At 43.6% G+C, this 24,080-nt stretch overlaps 1 protein-coding gene across 1 annotated transcript in view; it reads left to right on the top strand.

Annotated features, from left to right (window-relative positions):
* Positions 1–265: 265 nt before the first annotated feature.
* LOC139413739 (voltage-dependent calcium channel subunit alpha-2/delta-3-like) overlaps positions 266–24,080 on the top strand; it is a 77,073-nt gene continuing 53,258 nt past the window's right edge. The window contains exons 1-10 of the mRNA XM_071161459.1: positions 266–390; positions 1,361–1,442; positions 10,218–10,334; positions 12,522–12,581; positions 17,744–17,906; positions 21,051–21,182; positions 21,966–22,026; positions 22,403–22,553; positions 22,845–22,919; positions 23,028–23,117. Coding sequence (XP_071017560.1) covers positions 266–390; positions 1,361–1,442; positions 10,218–10,334; positions 12,522–12,581; positions 17,744–17,906; positions 21,051–21,182; positions 21,966–22,026; positions 22,403–22,553; positions 22,845–22,919; positions 23,028–23,117 — 1,056 coding nt within the window. The remainder of the gene's footprint in view (positions 391–1,360; positions 1,443–10,217; positions 10,335–12,521; positions 12,582–17,743; positions 17,907–21,050; positions 21,183–21,965; positions 22,027–22,402; positions 22,554–22,844; positions 22,920–23,027; positions 23,118–24,080) is intronic.

Genomic DNA, 24,080 nt, shown 5'->3' with positions numbered 1-24,080 from the left:
CTCTCTCTCTCTCTCTCTCTCTCTCTCTCTCTCTCTCTCTGCCCTCTGGTGGTGAGCGGTTTGTGCCTATGTTCATAGGTCAACGCTCTCTTTCAGCACGCGGGTCCCTTTAGGAGTGACAACTGGATGCGGGACTGGCGCAGCAGGGAAACTGATAAATATGTGCCGGTAACAGGGGCTGCCGCTTTTCGCGCTGAGTGCGTTTTCGGGACTAGAGAGGTACTAGCCATTGTACCAGGATCCGTGGTCGGGAATGCTCGTGAAGATGCTGTGGAATTGGAAGATCCTCGTTTCGCACGTGTACTGCGCCAGCTTCCTTCTCTTCTGGATTATACTGGGCACGGCAGTGGTGGAAGTGATAGGGTCCCAGCAAGGGATTCCTCTCTCAGTGTGAGTGGAGGATGTCATATCTTAACATTTTAGTTCCGCAATAGTTACACCACATGTTGTTGAGTTTTTCAGTTATATTTCCTGAAGTGTGTAAGCGGTAGATTTGTTATAGTAAAAATGATAAACAAGCCGAAAACATCAGCATGTAATAACAATGTAACAACAACTGCATAATACGAATAATACATCGTTTTTGTTATTTATTTATTAGTGTTGGTGTCTAATAAATAATGACAAAAAATAGACTTCTCTACCCTAACCCCAAGTCTATTGTTGCTATAGATAGATCATATCTGGCATAAGAACAGCACCTCATATATGACATGTACACACTATTTAAATGTACAGATGTCTTTATTTTAAACTGATTGTTGTCCTTCTTTTAATCAAAATACAGATATGTCCTAAATAACTACTATACAAAACCTTGTTCATTTGTCGATGTTAACCCAGAGTGCTGTACTTTGGTCTGCATAGAGACACCACCGTCTACAATGTACAGTTTAAGGAAGACTTTAGGCAAAAGTTTGCATCAACTTTAGCTTCATAAACTATCAATTTATAACACATCATAAACACCAAACAAACATGAATAAACCGCTACATTGAATGATATCACTTATCTACAATGTAGGTCTAGTGTATTTGATCATTTGTTGATGGAGGCAAATTCAACACACATCAAAACAATGTATTTCTTATATGAGGGTCTTGTGTTTTTTTAAGAACAGGAGTATCTTCAAGAAAATAGTTTATACTCACACCAGCCATATAACACACAAACCACTTCTAGATATCCATGGATCTATGATTTAATTTTTTGAAATTTGTTTAGAAATTTCTGGTGCAGTTTGTGTTTTCTTATTATCTCAGCTGTACGTTATTAAAATGTGTGTGTAATGTCACAGAATGTCCGGTGTTCACCTGAACTGGTATAATAACAATATAGAAATGTTTTGTTGGTTTCCAGGGTGAAGTTATGGGCCTCAGCGTTTGGTGGAGAAATTAAATCAATTTCTGCAAAATACTCTGGATCCCAGCTGCTGCAGAAGGTATATCTTTCTTTCCTCAATCTTAATCTCATTCCTATACACACACAGAGACACACACACAGTGTATGGTGAAATGCTACATTTTCATCTAATGGCTGCTGACACATTTCTGTGTCCCAGCTGAATACTGATGTGTTGTGTATGAAAGGACTCAGGTGTGTGGATCAGAGGCCCATCTCTCCATGTGTGTGTGTGTGTGTGGGGGGGGGGGGTGTACTGGACACAGCCCATTAACCACAGCACGGTTTCTTCTCTCATCTCATCTCCAGTTCACTCTCTGGAGTAAAGAGTTTCAACCCCAGGATATAAATGTGACAAGGAGACAAATTGAATAAGAGTGTGTTGAGTGTGATGGGCTGTGATGGGTTGGGATGGGGTGGGATGGGCTGGAGGCAATGGGTGGGGTAGAGAGAGAGTGGGGAGAAGAGAGAGAGAAAGAGAGATGGGTTTGCAGAAAAAAGCCCCTAAGTGAAAGTAAATGACCACTTGGCAGCAGCCATGTGCTCCCCAGTGTGTACAGAGGTTATGGTTTGAACACTACAGCACCTGTCATCCAAGTGGAGACAATGTACTATACTGTATGTTGGATAGGGTTGCAAAAATGTGTAATCTTTCCAAAAATTCCCAGGTTTTCCAGAAATCCTGGTTGGAAGATTCACAGAATCAGAAGGGAATAAGCACAAAATTGTGAATCCTCCAACCAGGATTTCTGTAATCTTGCAAACCTAATGCTGGACCCAGAGCACTGGCTGCAGTACTGTAAAAATACAGAGTTTGTGTTATCTTGGCCAATGGGCATTTTGAAGTTTAAGCACTATTTGTACTGTAGTGAACTCACAGCATCAGAACTGAGCACTAATGTGCATACGTATTGGGAAAGTCTGAGTTAAGCAGATGGATTGATTTAAAACTTGGCCATATGGCCCTATGTGCTTACACCTGAATGTTGACAGTCATTTTATTCCAACAGATTTTATGCTCCTTTTCCTTCAATTGAGCTTTAATTAAACGCTGCATTTAAATAAAACATTATTGCAGACTTGCAGCATTTTGAAATAAGTTTGATTGAAAACCAGAGATTGTCGATGACCACAGAGAGAGGAAAACATGGGTCATAATCATTAGTGCACACCATAATAAACTGTAGCAAAACATTTTGCAACAAAAAACATTTTGCTATGAAAATAGAGTTTCTTATTTGGACAAGTTCAGGTAGTCCCTCCCTGTTTCAGTCCGTTTGGTTCCTAGTGAATACGACCCGGATATGTTACATTCACACAGTACATATTGTACTGTATGTACAGTAAGTGGTCGGTTGTGTAATGTGATTGAGTGTGAAGTCAGTGGTGATGAGGAGATACATATCCCCATTTAGCTCTGTTCATCAGTCTCTCATTTTCTGATAATGTGGAGCTTAGCTCAGCACCAGGCTGCTGCTGCAATACTCTAACATCCAACACTGTAGCAGTATACGGGTAGTGTGTGTGCTTGTGTTTATGTGTTGGATGGGAGTGTCTGCCTACCTTTTGACTGTCTAACGTCCCCAGCTGATCTTGTGTGAGAACAGAACACTCAGAGGTAAAATGTCCCCAGCAGTTGTTTTTCTTTCTGTGTATGTAAGCACTTTCCTCGTGTTCCCGTTCACAGATGCATGACTGGTGTAGGACACCTTTCATCCAATCAGCAGGCCTCTAGACCTACAGGGGCCAGTGAGGCGAGGTGGAGAGAGAGAGGCACGGCTGGATGGTTTTAGGGCTGATCATTAAGGATGATCATTAGGTGCTTTATTATGGGGAATTAGTAGATTTCCACACAGAGCTGAGCTGCTGTATGGACAACAGAACAGGAATACGGATACAGACAAGAGGCTGTGCGTGTGTGTCTGTGTGACTCCTCCTCAGGCTTGGGTTTGGTCAGGCCTCATCTACACATCAGTCATTACCTTAATCAATAAACATAATCAGTTCTGTTGATGGATGGGGTTTAACCTCTCCCTGATGACTGGGGAGGGGTAGGGGGCAGGGGGAGGAAGGGAGGACAGGCGTGAAATGAACTGTTCCGAGCCACTGCCGGCCCACACTCTTCCTTTCCCTGGGTCAATTTCACCCCATGTACTGGGATTTGTGTATGTATGTGTGTGTTCTGCTCATACATTCTCATTTTGACGCTAAACCCACCAATGGTGTGCATGGCCAAAGAGCTCTATTTTCATGTAAACTGACCAAGGCACCGGTTCCAATCCAAGTGCAAATGCCATTTAGCAAAGACACGCACACCAGTGGTGGGTTTGGTGTCGAAATGAGAATGAATGAGCAGAAAAGAACCCCAAACCTACTGTAAAATATGGTCGTGGATCTTTGATGTTATGGGGCTATTTTGCTTCCACTGGTCCTGGGGACCTTGTTAAGGTCAACAGCATCATGAACTTTACCCAGTGGCCAAAACCCTGGTTGCCTCTGTCAGGAGGTTGAAACTTGGCTGCAAATGGATCTTCCACAAAGACAATAACCCCAAGCATACATCAAAATCCACAAAACAACTCTCCGAGTAGTCTCGTCAGGTATCCCACACGTCGGCTTCTATAGCGCCGCCTCCTCCTCCTTCAGAGATTTGGGCCTGGTCCAGGATAATCAATGTCTTTCGCCTCTGACTTATTGAAGTAGAAGTCCTCGTCCAAATCAAGGTTAGTGATAGCTGTTCTGATTTCCAGAAGCTCTTTTTGTCATAGGAAACGATGGCGGAAAAATGATGTACGAAACAAGTTAAGATCAGCACAAATAAATACACAAAATAGCACCATCCCTCCAGCCCCATTCTCTCACACAGAAGGGTGCCAACTGGCAGTGACCATAGCAACAAAACAAACAAACATTATTGACATGCAAAAAAATTATCACTTTCACACCATATGCATGCATAAACATTTATTTACATGCAACAGAAATTATTTATCAAAAAATCTATTAGAAAACATGTATTTTTAATCGTTAGACATGACTCTGTAAACTGCCAGCTAGCTAGCTGGAGTGGGCAAATTGGACATTCTTGCTGAAGTACCACCACGCAGGCCACGTTTTCAACTGTGATTGGTCAACAACTACAGCTCTGCTTGAATAATAGAGCAGAATTATATTTTCTATGGCTCGGTTTAACAGCTTCCCCAGGCACGAACACAGCCGAAGGGAGCAAGTATTAGAGGTTAATGGTTCACTGTCTCAGGCAAAACCAATGCGTTGTGGCGTTCCGCAGGGGAGCGTGCTTGGGCCTCTGCTGTTTTTATTGTATATTAACGTTATGAAAGATGCTTGTTCTTGCCGTCTTTTTCTTTATGCGGATGACTCTACACTTCTGGTGTCTCACAAAGTAAAACTATGTTGGAGAGCATACTTAGCACAGAGCTTACTAACATAAGCAAATGGTTTGGAGATAATAAGCTATCTCTGCACTTAGGGAAAACTGAAGCAATTATTTCTGGATCCAGACCTAAGATGGAAGATGGCGCCGGAGAAGATGGGCGACGTTTTAAAGTCTCCTAACCAATTGTGCTATTATGTGTTTTTTTCCGCGGTATTTATAAATTATTTTGTACATAATGTTTCTGCAACCGTATCTTACGTCAAAAAAGAGCTTCTGGATATCAGGACAGCGATCACTCACCTTGGATTAGACAAAGATTTCTTCAACAACAACAGCAGCAAGCAAGACTCACATGATATTCTCCAAACAACCCACAGGGCAGACATCCCAATTATCCGAGAGAGGAAGCGACGCAGAGGAAGTAGAGCTGGATGCCTCATCCGGACCCGCAGAAGACAACTAGGAAAGCTGCCGTTACTGTCAATATTACTCGCCAACGTGCAATCATTGGACAATAAACTAGACGAGGTAAGATCACGAATATCCTACCAACGGGACATAAAAAACTGTAATATCCTATGCTTCACGGAATCATGGCTGAATGACGACATGGATATTCAGCTAGCGGGATACACGCTGCACCGGCAGGATAGAACAGCACACTCCGGTAAGAGGGGGGGGGGGGGGTCTGTGCATTTTTGTAAACAACAGCTGGTGCACGAAATCTAAGGAAGTCTCTAGATTTTGCTCGCCTGAAGTTGCGTATATTGTGATAAACTGCAGGCCACACTACTTAGAGAGTTCTCAGCTATACTTTTCGTGGCTGTTTATTTACCACCACAGACAGATGCTGGCACTAAGACCGCACTCAGTCAGTGTATAAGGAAATAAGCAAACAGGAAACCACTCACCCAGAGGCGGCGCTCCTAGTGGTCGGAGACTTTAATGCAGGGAGACTTAAATCCGTTCTACCAAATCTTTATCAACATGTTAAATGTGCAACCAGAGGGGGAAAAATTCTAGATCACCTGTACTCCACACACAGAGACGCGTACAAAGCTCTCCCTCGCCCTCCATTTGGTAAATCCGACCACAACTCTATCCTCCTGATTCCTGCTTACAAGCAAAAATTAAAGCAGGAAGCACCAGTGACTCGGTCTATAAAAAAATGGTCAGATGAAGCAGATGCTAAACTACAGGACTGCTTTGCTATCACAGACTGGAACATGTTCCGGGATTCTTCCGATGACATTGAGGAATACATCACATCAGTCACTGGATTTATCAATAAGTGCATTATTGTCGTCCCCACAGTGACTGTACGTACATACCCCAACCAGAAACCATGGATTACAGGCAACATTCGCACTGAGCTAAAGGGTAGAGCTGCCGCTTTCAAGGTGCGGGACTCTAACCCGGAAGCTTACAAGAAATCCCGCTATGCCCTGAGACGAACCATCAAACAGGCAAAGCGTCAATACAGGGCCAAGATTGAATCATACTACACCGGCTCCGACGCTCGTCGGATGTGGCAGGGCTTGCAAGCTATTACAGACAGAAGGGAAGCACAGCCGCGAGCTGCCCAGTGACACGAGCCTACCAGACGAGCTAAATCACTTCTATGCTCGCTTCGAGGCAAGCAACACTGAGACATGCATGAAGGCATCAGCTGTTCTGGACAACTGTGTGATCACGCTCTCCGTAGCCGACGTGAGTAAGACCTTTAAACAAGTCAACATACACAAGGCTGCGGGGTCAGACGGATTACCAGGACATGTGCTCCGGGCTGGTGTCTTCACTGATATTTTCAACATGTCCCTGATTGAGTCTGTAATACCAACATGCTTCAAGTAGACCACCATAGTCCCTGTGCCCAAGAACTTAAAGGCAACCTGCCTAAATAACTACAGACCCGTAGCACTCACGTCCGTAGCCATGAAGTGCTTTGAAAGGCTGGTAATGGCTCACATCAACACCATTATCCCAGAGACCCTATATCCACTCCAAATTGCATACCGCCCAAACATACAAAAGGAACACCTATGTGAAAATGCTGTTCATTGACTACAGCTCAGCGTTCAACACCATAGTACCCTCAACACCATAGTACCCTCAAAGATCACCAAGCTATGGATCCTGGGACTAAACACCTCCCTCTGCAACTGGATCCTGGTCTTCCTGACAGTCCGCCCCCAGGTGGTGAGGGTAGGTAGCAACACATCTGCCACGCTGATCCTCAACACTGGAGCTCCACAGGGGTGCGTGCTCAGTCTCCTCCTGTACTCCCTGTTCACCCACGACTGCATGGGTGACTCCAACACCATCATTAAGTTTGCTGACGACACAACAGTGGTAGGCCTGATCACCGACAACGACGAGACAGCCTATAGGGAGGAGGTCAGAGACCTGGCCGGGTGGTGCCAGAATAACAACCTATCCCTCAATGTAACCAAGACTAAGGAGATGATTGTGGACTACAGGAAAAGGAGCACCGAGCACGTCCCCATTCTCATCGACGGGGCTGTGTTGGAGCAGGTTCAGAGCTTAAAATTCATTGGTGTCCACATCAACAACAAACTAGATTGGTCCAAACACACCAAGACAGTCGTGAAGAGGGCACGACAAAGCCTATTCCCCCTCAGGAAACTAAAAAGATTTAGCATGGGTCCTGAGATCATCAAAAGGTTCTACAGCTGCAATATCGAGAGCATCCTGACCGGTTGCATCACTGCCTGTTAAGGCAATTGCTCGGCCTCCGACCGCAAGGCACTTCAGGGGGTAGTGCGTACGGCCCAGTACATCACTGGGGCAAAGCTGCCTGCCATCCAGGACCTCTACACCAGGCGGTGTCAGAGGAAGGCCCTAAAAATTGTCAAAGACCCCAGCCACCCCAGTTATATACTGTTCTCTTTAGTACCGCATGGCAAGCGGTACCAGAGTGCCAAGTCTAGGACAAAAAGGCTTCTCAACAGTATTTACCCCCAAGCCATAAGACTCCTGAACAGGTAACCAATGGTTACCTGAACTATTTGCATTGTGTGCCCCCCAACCCCTCTTTTACGCTGCTGCTACTCTCTGTTTATCTTATATGCTTAATCACTTTCACTATAGATTCATGTACATTCTACCTAAATTGGCCCGACCAACCAGTGCTCCCGCACATTGGCTAACCGGGCTATCTGCATTGTGTCCCACCACCTGCCAACCCCTCTTTTTACGCTTCTGCTACTCTCTGTTCTCGATATATGCACAGTCACTTTAACGATACCTACATGTACATACTACCTCAATAGGCCTGACTAACAGAATATAGCCTTGCTACTCTTTTTTCAAATGTCTTTCTACTGTTGTTTTATTTCTTTACTTACCTACACACACACACACGCACGCATGCACGCACGCACGCACACACACACACACACACACACATACACACACACACACACACACACACACACACACACACACACACACACACACACACACACATGCACACACACACATACCTTTTTTTGGCGCCATTGGTTAGAGCCTGTAAGTAAGCATTTCACTGTAAGGTTTACACCTGTTGTATTAAGCGCAAGTGACAAATAAACTTTGATTTGATTTGAAATTGTGTAGGGGAAGCTCCAGATAGCCCAGAATAAGCTGATCAGGGTAGTATTGAAGGTGAGTCCACATACACACATAGGCAGGAGCTGCTTTCAGGAACTAAACTGGCTGCCTGTTGAGGCTAGGGTGTCCCATATTAGACTAGGTTTGGTTTACAGGAGTATTTATGGTCCTGCACCCAGATATCTAAGTGATTACTTTCCTCATGTTAGGGATGCACACAATCACATCACCAGATCAGGTGTTGCTGATGTGTGCTTATACAGGTTCAGGAGTAATGCTGGGAAAAGTACTTTCTTGTATACTGGAGCCTCAGAATGGAATGAGTTGCCTCTGCCTATAAAAACAACGTCCTCTCTGGACAGCTTTAAAAATAAAGTAAAAATATGTTTGATGTCCTCTGTGCCCATATGAAAAACCCCTATGATGTACCTGGAATGATGAGATAGATGTTCTTCTTCTCTGTTTTTGCTGAGATAGATGTTCTTCTTCTATGTTTTTGTTTTATTATTTCACTGCCATACTGTGTTTAACTGTGTTCCATCTTGTCTCAAGAGGACCACAATGGAAATAAGTCCCAGACTTTAATGTGTGTTATCCTAGATTATTTTATTCATGATGATTTTATTCATATTCATGTATGGCTTTTAAGTTTTATGTGTGCTTGTTTTTTTAAATGGTCGAATTAATAAACTAAACTAAACTAAAGACCCCTCCATCTGGGTAGAATTTCACCCCGGTCGCCGCATGCTGTCTGTTGGTGCCTTTATCCTCAAAGTGAGGTTTTGAAAAGTATTTCAAACAGGGCTGTCAATACTTTTTCACCCATACCTTTTTGAGAAAAACAATTATTATTTGTTAACCAAAACTCTCTCTGAGCAATTGTATTAGTATGAAATAATATAATTTCCCTATTTTTTAGCATACATGTATTTAGCATACATTGCGCAGTATTTGAATTATTTATTTTATACAGTCATTTTTGCTCATCTTTATCAAGGGGAACCCCAGTGTGTGTCTGCGTGCGTGTGCGCGTGTGCGTGTGCATGTGTGTGTGTGTGTGTGTGTGTGTGTGTGTGTGTGTGTGTGTGGGACGTGAGAGACATGCAGGTTATATTCGGATTATTATTTTGTGTGACTCTGTGTGTTTTTTGTTGTTGTGTATGTTATGTTCTATTCTCTTTGTGTGTTCTGTTGGGCTTTGTTCTGTCAGTGCAGGTGCAGTGTATCCTGCAGGCTCAGCATTATGTGAAGTGTAGTTCATTATCCAGAAGCGCCCAAGCCTGACACGTTATTATCTTTCTCCCATGCTTTGACTGCATTTCAATTACCCTCCAACCATGCGTGGCCTTCACTTCCAGGCCCGCCCACAGCCCACCCAGCAGCCAATCAGAGCCAGAGCCACAGCTTGTCAGCCAAGATAAAGCCTATCAATCATATAATAAAACAGGATACGTTTTATCATCCAATCATCTGAGGGTTGTCAGCCCTCCTCAGATACACGGGAGGGAGTGTTACACTGGACTCTGCTGGTTCCAGAGGTGCAGGGATATGAAAGCTAAGGGATTTTTCTGTTTGTGTGTGGAATTAACAGATAGAACAAAGGTTCACATTCTCTGTTACTAAAACACAGAGCTCATTGACTTAACCCACCCAATAAAACCCATTGACATGAGATGTGTATTCGAAGTGTTCCTGTGATCCTTTGTGACACACACTCACTCCGAATTTCTCAAACACCAGCTGATGATTAATTCAGTATCAAAGTATTAGAGAGTTAAAACGTATTTTCTCTTTCATTTACAGAAATATAAAGAATTGGAAAAGTCTGTCCGAGTGGAAGAAATTGATGGCATGAAAGTGGTCAAAAATCTATCGAAGAAGATGGAGGAGATGTTCCGGAAGAAAAAGGAGGCCATTCGGGTACAAATATCGTCGTATCTTTCCTTTCATCTCCCCTTCATTAGGCTGTGATTTCTGGAAGTAGGCCTAATTTAGACTACTGACAAGAGGAGACTTGAAATATCTAAAAATGATCAACAAAATATATATATGTAGTATTATAATTAGTATTATCACATTTAGGAGCATATTTAGCATTTTCCTTAGGCCTATCCATGACCATGAATGAAGCTGTTATAACCAATTGTAAACTGGTGGCCATATATATCAACGGTCAGAAATGTATATTTCGTTTATATTCCTCAAGCTTTCTGCTTGGTGTGCATTTCTATTCATAGCACAGGTTTAAATTTAAAGTTTGTCATGGATGACAATTACACTGTCGCATTTTATCCAGCAGCGGTATGCTATTTACTACGATCCCTCTCCTGCGACAGCGTTCTCAAGAGACAAATATAGCCGTTGGACATTTGTATTTGGCCCGAGAGGAGAGGTGCAAGTAGCCTATTTTAATAGTTAAGCTGGTGTGAGATGATAGCGTTTATCTCGTACCGCCAGATCTCACTGCGCTGTACGGTATTACCTGCATGGTTGTAATTCTACCGTGTGGGCCCATTTGCTTGTATCATTCTCTATTTATTAGGCAGTATTTCAATGTATATTATTACAGTGCTGTAAATTGAAAAAATTGTTTCGGTGTGAACAAATTACAATTATTTGAAAGCACTGCATTGCCTAGGCTTATTTCGTCAGATGCAAATTATAAAATACCATTCGTTGACTTATTTTGTTATTGCTTAGCCTAAAGAAAATAACTGATATCTCTCAATTGGCAACAATCAAATTGTCATATCCAATTAACGAAATTCCGATGGTCACCAATTGATAATAGGCTAAAGGCTACCATTGCCGTGGCGAAGGCCTATTGGAAATGAAAATGAATATAAAACAATTACAATGTAGCCCAATTCGTGTTTATGATATTGATCTAGTCCTTCTGATCCTTGCATATTTTTAGAGTGTTTTGAAATTCACTTTCGTTAATAATACTTAATGGATATGGTTTGAAATACCTTCCCATCAAAAATAGCCCTAGAGAAAAATCTGTTTACATTTAGCACCTTCGAGGTTTTATCATCATTACAATTGCCTATGTCTATTGTTAACGACAGCATCTAGGTATGAAAAATAAATTAAGTTTAACTGTCACAAAAGCGTTTGCTTCATGCCATAGCCTACAGCTGTTTACTGTTTGAGTTGACATGCTCGGCAGTTATTAATGACCTGTTCCAGAACGGCGATGACGACTGTAGAAGCCTAGGTGTTAAGGCGGCATTTCTTCCAAAACACGTAGGCAAGCACCTTTGAAAGAAGGGAATATTGTATAGGTTATTGCATGTGGTGGGTTACAGTTCTACACTGGACCATGCTAATCAATACGTTCACTCACTGCACTGCATATTTCTATGAGTGGCCTTGCTAGGCAGAAATATAGGCCTAGGCCTACAGTAACCTATGTGATGAGACATTTTTACCACATCATTGTTGTATGCCTATTGGTATGATTTTCATGTTGTTTTCAGAGGCAAGAGCATCCTTTGTTGGAGGCAGGTAATTGATAGGCTGAGCACAGTGCTTAGGGCTATCATTTGAAGTGGATTAGAAGAATGACCTGAGCATCACTAAATAACATCAAATCCTTTAACAGTTGATGTATAACTCTATCATTATTCGTTTTGTGAAATATCATTTAAGTATGGAAACATTGATTGAATACTGTAAGATGTCAAAGGTCCTTGACTAGACATTCTGTCCATCCCAGCTGCCATTTACATTACTTGGCTTGGTCTGTTCCATGGCCAGAGCACCGTGGGTAGAGCAAACTCATGTCTCTGTGCTCCAAACAGCTATGCAGGTAGGCAGGCAGGGTCATTCCTCAGCCCTCATCTCTCTGGCCCTCTGTTACTGCAGATGCACTGCCTTGCTGCAGCAGGCTAGCTAGAACTATAGGAGCCACTGAGATGCTCTGACATTGTGTCTGGTCTTAAAAAACTCTTGATCATGGGGGATGGGTTGGAGTTGAGCTGGTGTGTTGATGCTTCCCCTCTGTCCTTCTCCCTCCCTATCTCATCCCCTCCCCATATCCCCCCCCCCCCCCCCCCCCCCCCCCCCCCCCCCCCCACCACCCCGTATGCCCCCCTCCTTCAGAGGCTGGTGGAGGCAGCAGAAGAGGCACATCTACAGCACGAGGAAAACCCAGAGCTGCAGGTGAGAGTGGCAGGGGGGGGGCAAGATAAGATGGCGTATAGAAGACAGAGACAGTAAGAAGCATGATGTCCAGAAGAGAAAGTGAGAGATATAAAATAAGGGATAGTCTATGACAAGGTGATAGAAGGGGTAGTCTATGACAAGGTGATAGAAGGAGTAGTCTATGACAAGGGGATAGAAGGGGTAGTCTATGACAAGGTGATAGAAGGGGTAGTCTATGACAAGGTGATAGAAGGGGTAGTCTATGACAAGGTGATAGAAGGGGTAGTCTATGACAAGGGGATAGAAGGGGTAGTCTATGACAAGGTGATAGAAGGGGTAGTCTATGACAAGGGGATAGAAGGGGTAGTCTATGACAAGGTGATAGAAGGGGTAGTCTATGACAAGGTGATAGAAGGGGTAGTCTATGACAAGGGGATAGAAGGGGTAGTCTATGACAAGGTGATAGAAGGGGTAGTCTATGACAAGGGGATAGAAGGGGTAGTCTATGACAAGGTGATAGAAGGGGTAGTCTATGACAAGGTGATAGAAGGAGTAGCCTATGACAAGGTGATAGAAGGGGTAGTCTATGACAAGGGGATAGAAGGGGTAGTCTATGACAAGGTGATAGAAGGGGTAGTCTATGACAAGGTGATAGAAGGAGTAGCCTATGACAAGGTGATAGAAGTGGTAGTCTATGACAAGGTGATAGAAAGGGTTACGGACAGTATAGTGGCTGTTGGCATTGACAGTGTCCTTCATGTTAATACCCTGTCACAGTGATGATACATAATTCCTCTTTAATAAGCAACGCTGCATAGAACGCCATACCATGCTGCGGCTGGTAACTCACACTGATTTTTTTTTTTTTTTTAAACGTAAGCATCATTCACAAGTAGCCTGTGAACCTGACACTGTTGAAGAGGGAGTGGCTTCAATTTCAGTAAACTGCCATTGGAAAGAACACGATCCAAGTGTAAATTCAGCACCATGGTCAGCGCCCACTGACAACCACACTGGAATCAGATTATATTATAATGCATTTATACCATTACATATCTGCACCATTAACAATAATGAGGTACTTTTTCTTTTTCTGAATGCAATCTCGCACCCAAGGAATGCTGATGTTATCTTCTAACACATCACGAAGCATAGCGCTATAAATAGTACGCTGACATGAAGAGTAATGCAACACAGCAAAATGATTGGATGTCATGCAACAACAATCAGCTGTGTCTTTGGTTTATTTCAACTTCATACATTAAATATTCATAAATTCATCCATCCTCATACTTTATAAAATATAAGAGAATGTAATATTCCCATTGTGTGTGCTGCGGTATGTGTTCAGGTGTGGTTCCCATGCACATGTGTGTTACAACCCAGCCCAGCGCACAGCCATTGTGCACAGCCAGTGTGCACAGCCATTGTGCTCAGCCATTGTGCACAGCCATTGTGCTCAGTAAAGGACATTATACAGCTGTTATTGCTGGATTCTTTTTCATTTTCTTTGGTGCAGTAAGCCTTCTCTTCCTATGCAGTGGAATTGCAGTAATTCTGTCACACTGAGAATATACAGGACCCTCTCCCCTCCCTCCTTCCTTCTTTCATTCCTTCTCTCCCTTTTTCCCTCTTTCTCTTCCTTCCTTCCTCCCTCCCTCCCTCACTCATTGCTCTCTCTCTCTCTCTCTCTCTCTCTCTCTCTCTCTCTCTCTCTCTCTCTCTCTCTCTCTCCAGTAGACAAAGATAAATTGAACTCTTATGCACAGTGCATTGTTCCACTTTTCTTCCTGAAGATTGGAAACTCACTCGGGCAACAAATCACTTGTCGCCACCCAGTTAATAGCTGCACTTACATCATATGAATACATTGTGATCACCCCATAGTTTGCAGGTTTCTCTGGTGATTGTATTAACACATTGGAAGAATTTGGATAAGGTAATTATTACCTTTATAGAACAGAATGTTGGTAGTTTATAGTTTGAGGATAACAATCAACTACAGATTCAATGTGACCAGATGATTATGTATATTCATTGCTGTGGTGATATTCGTCCTCTTTATAACAATGCAGTTATGTAGCCCACAACACATTATTGTATTGTTTTATGATTTAAGAGCATATTGTCATTGAGCAAAAGGTTTCCTGTTTTTTGGGAGTGTTATATTTAGATCTACTGTAAGCTACACATTTACAGTATAGGCCTACACGTTTACACTATATGCTAAACATGCATAATAACTCCTTTTCACAGTTTTGAAGGCTATTACTGTGATTGTTAGATATTTTAGTGCATACATAACAGGGTTACTATTTTAGATAATAATTATTTACTATTATTTAAAATGGTGACCAAATTCACCCATTTTGAATCGCTATACAGTAGCTTAAGCCGAATAATGTGCATCGATTTCTTTACATGGTAATGTAAAACATATTTCCTTCTTTCCTTTAGGCTCTATTCAGACTAGTTATTTTACAGTGAACTTGCTAAAACTTAATGCCCGCATTTTCGTTGTAAAATCCTAACGCCTATTCTTTATTGTAAAAATGTAGGGTAGGCCTACTCCGCCGCCCCCCGTCTCTCTAGAAAACTGTTAAAATATTTTCAGAATTGCTCATGTTTAATACAAAAATTCTACAGTATACCAAAACATTTTCTTCGATGCTCAATGTTGTCACTATGACTTGCAAAAATGGACTCTCATATAGGCTATGCTTATCAGCAGATGTAGCCAGACTTTTAAATAGTAAACTATTCTGCTGCTTACAAAACACGGTTCTCCTCTTTAACAATAAAACGTAAATTGCGGAAACCCATCGAATATACAATAAACTACAATACAACAGTGAAAATACATTATTATTTGAACATATTTTGCGGGATCTGTTATCGATAGCATATGAGCGGATACAGAGAGAGTTCACCTTGCGGTATACCATGCTGTCACACACATCACCTGCACGCCCTTCAACCCTGGTTGTATAGCCTAACACTGGTTAATGTAAAACACAGCACCGTCTTAAAATGAGACAGAGACTAGATAAGAGAGAACCCACCGTATCACGTCTTGGTGCGTGAAAAATGCATGGTGTCAAAACGGCAAGCTGTTATTAAATGATGCGTCAGAGTTTGATGTTATAAAATTATCTGATATCCTCAGGTAAAACTCTAAAGTAGCCGATTTTTTTAAATTTATTATTTCCACTCGATACAGTGTATATAGTTTTATGTGTATATAGTTTTATGTTGGTTTCAACATAAAAAAATACCTAAAGAGAATCAAATTAAAGTCAAATGACTGGAAAATAATATTATAACATGTGCCTGTATAAGTAGTGTAAATACTTGTATTCATCTACAGTAGCTCTCAACAGCTTTCTGTACTTTCTTTTTTACCACCAGTATTTGTTCAACATTTGTGTTAAGTATGTTACTATGCAGAGTAGTCTCAGTGATGTCTACAATGAGTAATTCTGGCTGCCTGAAGGTCAGTCTGAGGATCAAAGGGTTAGTATGGAGAAATTGGGCTGGACTATTCTGTCATATGTGGTACATTGACCTCCAAAGAGATCCAGTAAGACCCACTGCAGGTCCAATTTCAAAAGGCACTTGCACATCTGAGCTATCTTTGTTGCAGGTGCATGGTAACAGTTGAATAAGATGAGAAAAAATAAGAAACTCGCACACTGCCCTTTAATTAGCTTTATGTAGCAAGCTCAGTCAGCCCATGTTTAAAGCAGTTATACCCATTTCACACTACTGAAACAAGCCAAGCCATGCCAAACTGTAGTCTTCCTGGTCTTGTTATGCATCCATCCCATAGTTGCTGCATGGAACCGTGCTTGCAAGGACATTGTGAAAAATTCAGGGTTGAGGGTATTAGACCCACAAGCCTACCTATACAGCCAGCCCTGGTACGGTAGGCAGCGTCTCGCTGCAGCAGTGGTGTACAGTAACCTACAGTAAGAGCCAATGGAGCGTCACGGCCGTGGAGCCGCAGTGTCCCCTGTCTGGCCTGGCCTGCTCTACACTACAGTAATAACCCTGCTGATGGTTAACGGGCGTCTCTCTCTACAGTCCTATCACTTCTGCTGAGCCTGCACGTTCCTCTCCTCCCCCCTTCCTCCCCTCCTACCTTCCTCGGCCCGTCAGAGGGGCGCCCAGGCGTGGTATGAGCTGTCAGGCCCTGCTTTATGGTGATGCACGTGTGGCCTCCCCCAAGTACGCCACAGAGTCCATCACACCCCCCTACTCCTCTCCCTCCCTCCCTGCCTCTCCCCAAGCCCTTCACTGGCAAACAGCGCCAGTCAGTTCAGAGCTAGGCTGCTTAGACAGAATGAAAGAGTCTCTCCTCTAAGCTGGTCTAGGGGTTCAGCACTGTGAAGAACAGGCCAATCACAAAGCAGAAGTCTGATTGTTCTCTTAATTAACCCCATCATCCAGACAGAGAGCTGAGCAGCACAGCTCACCTCCACTGCTAGACTGCTGCGCTGTAACCTCCACTTCATTTAAAAAATGTTTAGCTTGACTCTAGTTCCCGAGTGGCGCAGCGGTCTAAGGCACCTCATCGCTGTGCAAGAAGGGTCACTACAGACACCCTGGTTCAGCGGTCTAAGGCACTGCATCTCAGTGCAAGAGGTGTCACTACAGTCCCTGATTCAAATCCAGGCTGTATCACATCTGGCCGTAATTGGGAGTCCCATAGGGCGGAGCACAATTGGTCCAGGTTTGGCTGGGGTAGGCCGTCATTGTAAATAAGAATTTGTTCTCAACTGACTTGCCTAATTAAGTAAATAAAAAATAGATACTGTATAAATATAGTGTCAAAGTGCAGTTGTAATGTATTTTGACCTCATTACTAAGGATATCCCTTTATGTAACACTTTGTGTTTTTCTCATCAGGGTCTGGGTTGTCAAGACAAATACAGTACCACTTCATAGCCACGAGGCTATTGAAACTGATGGTGGAGATGGACGTTAACTCTCTGTTGTTTTCCTCCCCAGTATGAGTACTTCAACGCAGTGCTGATCTGATTGTTGAGTTGGATTGTAACTCTATATACAGTATCTGCACTTTGTCTATTCCTCCCCAGTATGAGTACTTCACCGCGGTGCTGATTAACAATGTGGATGTTAACTCTGTTAACTCTATGTGTACTATGTCTGTTCCCCAGTATGAGTACTTCAACGCGGTGTTGATCAACGAGGTGGATGAGGAGGGCAACAACGTGGAGCTGGGAGGAGAGTTTGTCCTCGAACCCAATGAGCACTTCAACAACCTGTCAGTCAACCTCAGCCTCAGTGTGGTGCAGGTGCCCACCAACATGTACAACAAAGGTAGGGACACTCCAAAATCACTGCCAATATAGTGCATAATAGTTGAAGTGTGCAGATATGGATATGGAAAAGTAGGAAATCCCCCACGTGAGGTGTCATAAGAGTTCATGGTGGCAACTAAATTGTCCTTCCGGGACAATAAAAATCTATTGAATTGTGTGAAAAGCAGATTTGGGCTACATTTCATGTCAATTCAAGAAAATAATTGAATTTCCAATTTTAGAAAGTGAAATGCTCCATCTTTTTCTAGTGGTGGAAAAAGTATCCAATTGTCATACTTGAGTTTAGATACCTTAATAGAAAATGTCTAAATTAAAAGTGAAAGTCACCCAGTAAAATATTACTTCAGTAAATGTAGTAGAGGGCCGGGGGTAGAGGGAGGTGGGTAGAGGGCGGGCGTAGAGGGCGGAGGTAGAGGGCGGGGGTAGAGGTAGGTGGGTAGAGAGCGGAGGTAGAGGGCAGAGGTAGAGGAAGGTGGGTAGAGGGAGGTGGGTAGAGGGCAGGGGTAGAGGGAGGTGGGTAGAGAGCGGGGGTAGAGGGCAGAGGTAGAGGTAGGTGGGTAGAGGGCAGGGGTAGAGGGAGGTGGGTAGAGGGCGGAGGGAGAGGGCGGGGTAGAAGGAGGTGGGTAGAGAGCGGGGGTAGAGGGAGGTGGGTAGAGAGCGGGGGTAGAGGGCAGAGGTAGAGGGAGGTGGGTAGAGAACGGGGGTAGAGGGCAGAGGTAGAGGACGTGGGTAGAGGGCGGTGGGTAGAGAGCGGGGGGTAGAGAGAGGTGGGTAGAGGGAGGGGGTAGTGAGCGGAGATAGAGGGCTGGGGTAGAGGGAGGTGGATAGAGGGCGGGGGTAGAGGGCGGAGGTAGAGGGTGGGGGTAGAGGGAGGTGGGTAGAGGGCGGAGGTAGAGGGCGGAGGTAGAGGGAGGTGCGTAGAGAGCGGGGGTAGAGGATGGAGGTAGAGGGCGGAGGTAGAGGGCGGAGGTAGAGGGAGGTGGGTAGAGAGCGGGGGTCGAGGGCGGAGGTAGAGGGCGGGGGGTAGAGGGAGGTGGGTAGAGGGAGGGGTTAGAGGGAGGGGGTAGAGAGCGGGGGAGGAGGCCGGAGGTAGAGGGCGGGGGTAGAGGGCGGAGGTAGAGGGCGGGGGTAGAGGGCGGAGGTAGAGGGCGGAGGTAGAGGGAGGGGGTAGAGGGCGGGGGTAGAGGGCGGAGGTAGAGGGCGGGGGTAGAGGGCGGAGGTAGAGGGAGGGGGTAGAGGGCGGGGGTAGAGGGTGGAAGGGGGTGGAGATAGAGGTAGACAGTGGAGAAGGGATCCATAATGGCCCAAAGATAGAGAGAGCAGTCACACTACAGGCCTTTCAAAGACAATGGAGTGAGTGAGGAGAAGAGGGAAGGGTGAGGAGAGGAGAAAAGAAGGGATGGGGTTGTGTCTCTTGCAGTGACTTAATGTTCAGCTGTTATTTGTTTTATAGCTCATCGTGTCACCTGTCTCTGTGTAGCCCTGGGTCTCTTTTGTCTGTCTATAATGGCCTCCTCAGTGCCCCCCACCCCTCTCTGTTCTCTGCACAATGGAAGGCTATCTGAGAGCCTCAGTGTGTGTGTGTGCATACGCGTGTGTGTGGAGACCATGCAGCAGAAGGATGGGAGGGCATTATTTAGTCACATTGTTTGTCCCTCCACCAGAGGGGTCAATAAAGGCCAAAGGTCAACGGTCCAGCACTCCTGTGTTCAGTGTTAATGGAGATTATGACCATTATTACCTTTGTTAGTACACTCTTAGAAAAAATGGTGTTATCTACAACCTTAAAGGGTTCTTCTGCTGTCCCCATATGGGAATCCTCCCTTTTTAATTGCAGGTAGAACACTTTTGGCTTCTATGTAGAACCCTCTGTAGAAAGGGTTCTATTTAGAACCAAAAAGGGTTTTCCTATGGGGACAGCCCGAAGAACCCTTTTGGAATCTCAATTTCAATTTCAATTTAAGGGGCTTTATTGTGAAATAAACAAAACAATTAACAATAAACATTACACTCACAAAAGATCCAAAACAAAAAATACATTTCAAATGTCATATTATGTCTATATACAGTGTTGTAACGATGTACAAATTGTTAAAGTACATAAGGGAAAATAAATAAACAAATATACTTTGTATTTACAATGGTGTTTGTTCTTCACTGGTTGCTCTTTTCTTGTGGCAACAGGTCACAAATCATGCTGTGATTGCACACTGTGGTATTCAATAGATATGGGAGTTGTTTTCGAATTCTTTGTGGGTCTATGTAATCTGAGAGAAATGTGTGTCTCTAATTTGGCAGGAGGTTAGGAAGAGCAGCTCAGTTTCCACCTCATTTTGTGGGCAGTGGGCACATAGCCTGTCTTCTCTTTAGAGCCAGGTCTGCCTTCGGCAGGCTATGCTCACTGAGTCTGTAAATAGTCAAATATTTCCTTATTTTTGGTTCAGTCACAGTGGTCAGGTATTCTGCTGTTTTTTTTGTTGTGTAAATTCTTTCCAATGTGTCATGTAATAATCTTTTTGTTTTCTCATGATTTGGTTGGGTCTAATTGTGTTGCTGTCCTGGTGCTCTGTGGGGTGTGTTTGTGTTTGTGAACAGAGCACCAGGACCAGCTTGCTTAGGGGACTCTTCTCCAGGTTCATTTCTCTGTACGTGATGTCTTTGTTTTGGAAGGTTTGGGAATCGCTTCCTTTTAGGTGGTTGTAGAATTTAAAGGCTCTTTTCTGGATTTTGATAATTACCAGGTATCGGCCTAAATGCTCTGCGTGCATTATTTGGTGTTTTACGTTGTACACAGAGGATATTTTTTGCAGAATTCTGCTGCAGAGTCTAAATTTGGTGTTCTCTCTCTCACACAGTCCCTCCTCCCCTCTCTCTGTCTCTCTCCCCTCCCTCCTCCCCCTCTATTCAATTCAATTCAGTGGGCTTTAGTGGCATGGGAAACATATGTTAACATTGCCAAAACAATGTCCTCTCTATTTCTCTCTCTCTCTCTCTCTCTCTCTCTCTCTCTCTCTCTCTCTCAATTCAATTAAATTTAAGGGGCTTTATTGGCATGGGAAACATATGTTTACATTGCCAAAGCAAGTGAAATAAACAATAAAAAAATTAACAGTCTCTCTCTCTCTCTCTCTCTCTCTCTCAGATCCTGCCATAGTGAATGGGGTGTATTGGTCAGAGGCCTTGAATAAAGTGTTTGTGGATAACTTTGAAAAAGATCCGTCCCTGATATGGCAGTACTTTGGCAGTGCCAAGGGCTTCTTTAGGCAGTATCCCGGTGAGTTGTGTGTGTTTGTGTGTGTGTTGTGTGTGTGTGTGTGTGTGTGTGTGTGTGTGTGTGTGTGTGTGTGTGTGTGTGTGTGTGTGTGTGTGTGTGTGTGTGCGTGCGTGCATGCTTGTGTGGGGAGAGTGGGGGAGGGGCAAAACGCAGGAAGTAGTCACTGTAAGAAATGGGAGAAAATGAAATGGAATCACTCAAAGGGTGATTTAGCTAATGTTGTAATTTTACAGACCATCAGAGAGGATGCCAGCAGCACACTGCAACACAGTCCAGAGCTAAGGCAGAGCTAAGGGTTCATTAGAGCACCAACAGTGATCGTCAGACAGTGACCGTGCTGACTGCAGTACTATAACACCACAGATACATATATGGGAAATTAGAGGTGATACAGAAAGTGTTATTTCATATATAATGCCCTTCATCGAATTCCCTTCACATTGCAGTCATATCATTTAAAGTCACCCACCACCAATGTGCCCTGCCTGACTGTGTGTGGATAATGTTATGCATCAGTTCCAATGAGACTAGTGTATTGTTAGTGTGTAGGACATGTAACGTAGCACTGTGCCCTTCACGGATGTGGCATCATTAGACTCCACTCTCCGCTCAATTTCTATTGAGACACACATAGCAAGGAAAGACAGACCTGCGTATTGAACCCCCATTTCTAAAGACATTTTGTAGTCTGTAGTTGGCTCCGGAATGTCTTTACACTCTGTATGACTCTGTAACGTAATGCGCTGTGTATCTAGCTACGTGTCTTTCTCCTCATGGTTCCAGGGGTCAAATGGCATCCAGACGAACACGGAGTCATCGCCTTTGACTGCAGGAACAGGAAATGGTATGCTTTTTCACAATAAGTCAGCGTTAGCCAATGAGGAAACTGTTTTTCCTCTTGCTGTGTAGCCTACAATATCATGCTTAACTTGTTTGTGCAGCGTATATCATGGCAACATCTTTTTTGTTAATGTGTTGTGTGTTGCTTTAGCGCTGCATTGATTCCAGTCAGTGTTTGCTGCATTGCAGTCCAAGGTTGGGCAGCATGTTTTGTGTTGTTATGCCACACTATATACCCCCAATAAATAGATAGATATAGATAGATAGATAGATAGATAGATAGATAGATAGATAGATAGATAGATAGATAGATAGATAGATAAATAGATACTGACATTCTGATTAGTGTGCGTATTCTTGTGTCATCCTTTCATGGTCAGGTACATCCAGGCAGCGACATCTCCTAAAGACGTGGTGATTCTAGTAGATGTGAGTGGCAGTATGAAGGGCCTGAGACTGACCATCGCCAGACAGACTGTCTCCTCTATACTGGACACACTGGGAGACGACGACTTCTTCAACATCATCGCTGTCAGTCTGATTGAACTGTGTGTGTGTATGTGTGTGTGTGTGTGCTGGAGTGGGTTGTGTGTGTTGGGGGGGGGGGGGGGGTCTGCTTAATATATCACCCTTAGCATTTTAGCTTCTCTGTTTATATGGGGTTTCTGCTGCTAGTTTTTCTATACTGTGTTTATGATTATCCTACCTCATATCTAAAACCATATCTAGAAAATGAATAGGTATGTAGAATGTGTGTGTGTGTCTGTACTCTTATCGTGATATTCTATTCAAAGCTAACCCTCTCCATATGTCTGTTCACAGTACAATCAAGAGATTCACTATGTGGAGCCTTGTCTGAATGGTACACTGGTACGAGCAGACAGAAACAATAAAGCTGTAAGTTCCTCACTACTAACACACACATAATTGTATGTAGATCATATCAGAGGGAATGTGTTTGATTATCACTCAAATCATACTGTATGTTTACCTCTTTCCTGTTAGCATTTTAGAGAACATCTGAACAAGCTGTTTGCCAAAGGGATTGGTCTGCTGGGTGATGCTCTTACCGAAGCATTCACCATTCTAAATGATGTAAGTTCAGCCTCTGGCTTTAACCCCCCTGAATTCATTCATTAATTCGTTCAACACAGATATTGCACAGACTAATATACAGTAGTTACATGTACGGCGCCTGCATATCCATATCACATACTAGAGCAGAGACAAAATGAAACACACAACTTTAAACAAAAATTGGTTCTCATATGTGTCTCAGACTTTGGTTTAATTCCAGAATGACTTTTTACATGATTGAACAACAAATACGTAAACACACTTGGATCCATGCCAGAGAAGTTAGAGTAGAAAGGCAATTAGTTCAGGCACAGTAGTTTTCACTTCCCAACCTAATTGAGTGATTTAAACGGAGCAGCATCAGTAAGGTGTACATACTTATTCTCAACCTCTGAATATAGCACGTCTCTTCCCTGTACCGTTCAAAACTCTTCGCCGTAATCCCTGCTGTCCCCCATTCCGCCCTGCAAGCACAGGCACATCTATTCTGAAGGATGATTAATGGTTGTAATTAACAGTACTGATTAATAAGGAGGATGATCGGAACACAACGCTGGTGGAGATAAAAGGCTCCTGGTCTTATCTCTCTGTTTTCAGGCTAGCGGTCTGTCGCACCACTCTGCACCGGGCCCTGGGAGCACGGCTTCAACGTCTGCATTTGTCTAATTCATTCAATCTAGTGCAATGAATATGGTAATCAGGCGGCCAATAGGCTGAGTGTGAAATACATTGCTACTCTAGGCTAGGCTACCACCTTGGTGAATGGACGGGGTGGATTCTAACTGGGCTATGGCCATTTTATTCTCTATACTATCCCTTAGCAGAGCAGATCGAAGGTAGAAAGCAATTGACTAGTGGTGTATCAAGACTAGGGTTGCCTGGAGGTGTTTGTGTGTTTCTCTGCTAGAAGCAGCACTGTGGTCTGATCAAAAACACACCTTGACCATAATACTGATCACCACATGTTCCCATCATCTCCAC

Source organism: Oncorhynchus clarkii, chromosome 7, assembly GCF_045791955.1.
Source record: "Oncorhynchus clarkii lewisi isolate Uvic-CL-2024 chromosome 7, UVic_Ocla_1.0, whole genome shotgun sequence".
Taxonomy (NCBI): Eukaryota; Metazoa; Chordata; class Actinopteri; order Salmoniformes; family Salmonidae; genus Oncorhynchus; species Oncorhynchus clarkii.
The sequence above is the reverse complement of the archived record's forward strand: the minus strand, read 5'-3'. Positions and strand labels throughout refer to the sequence as shown.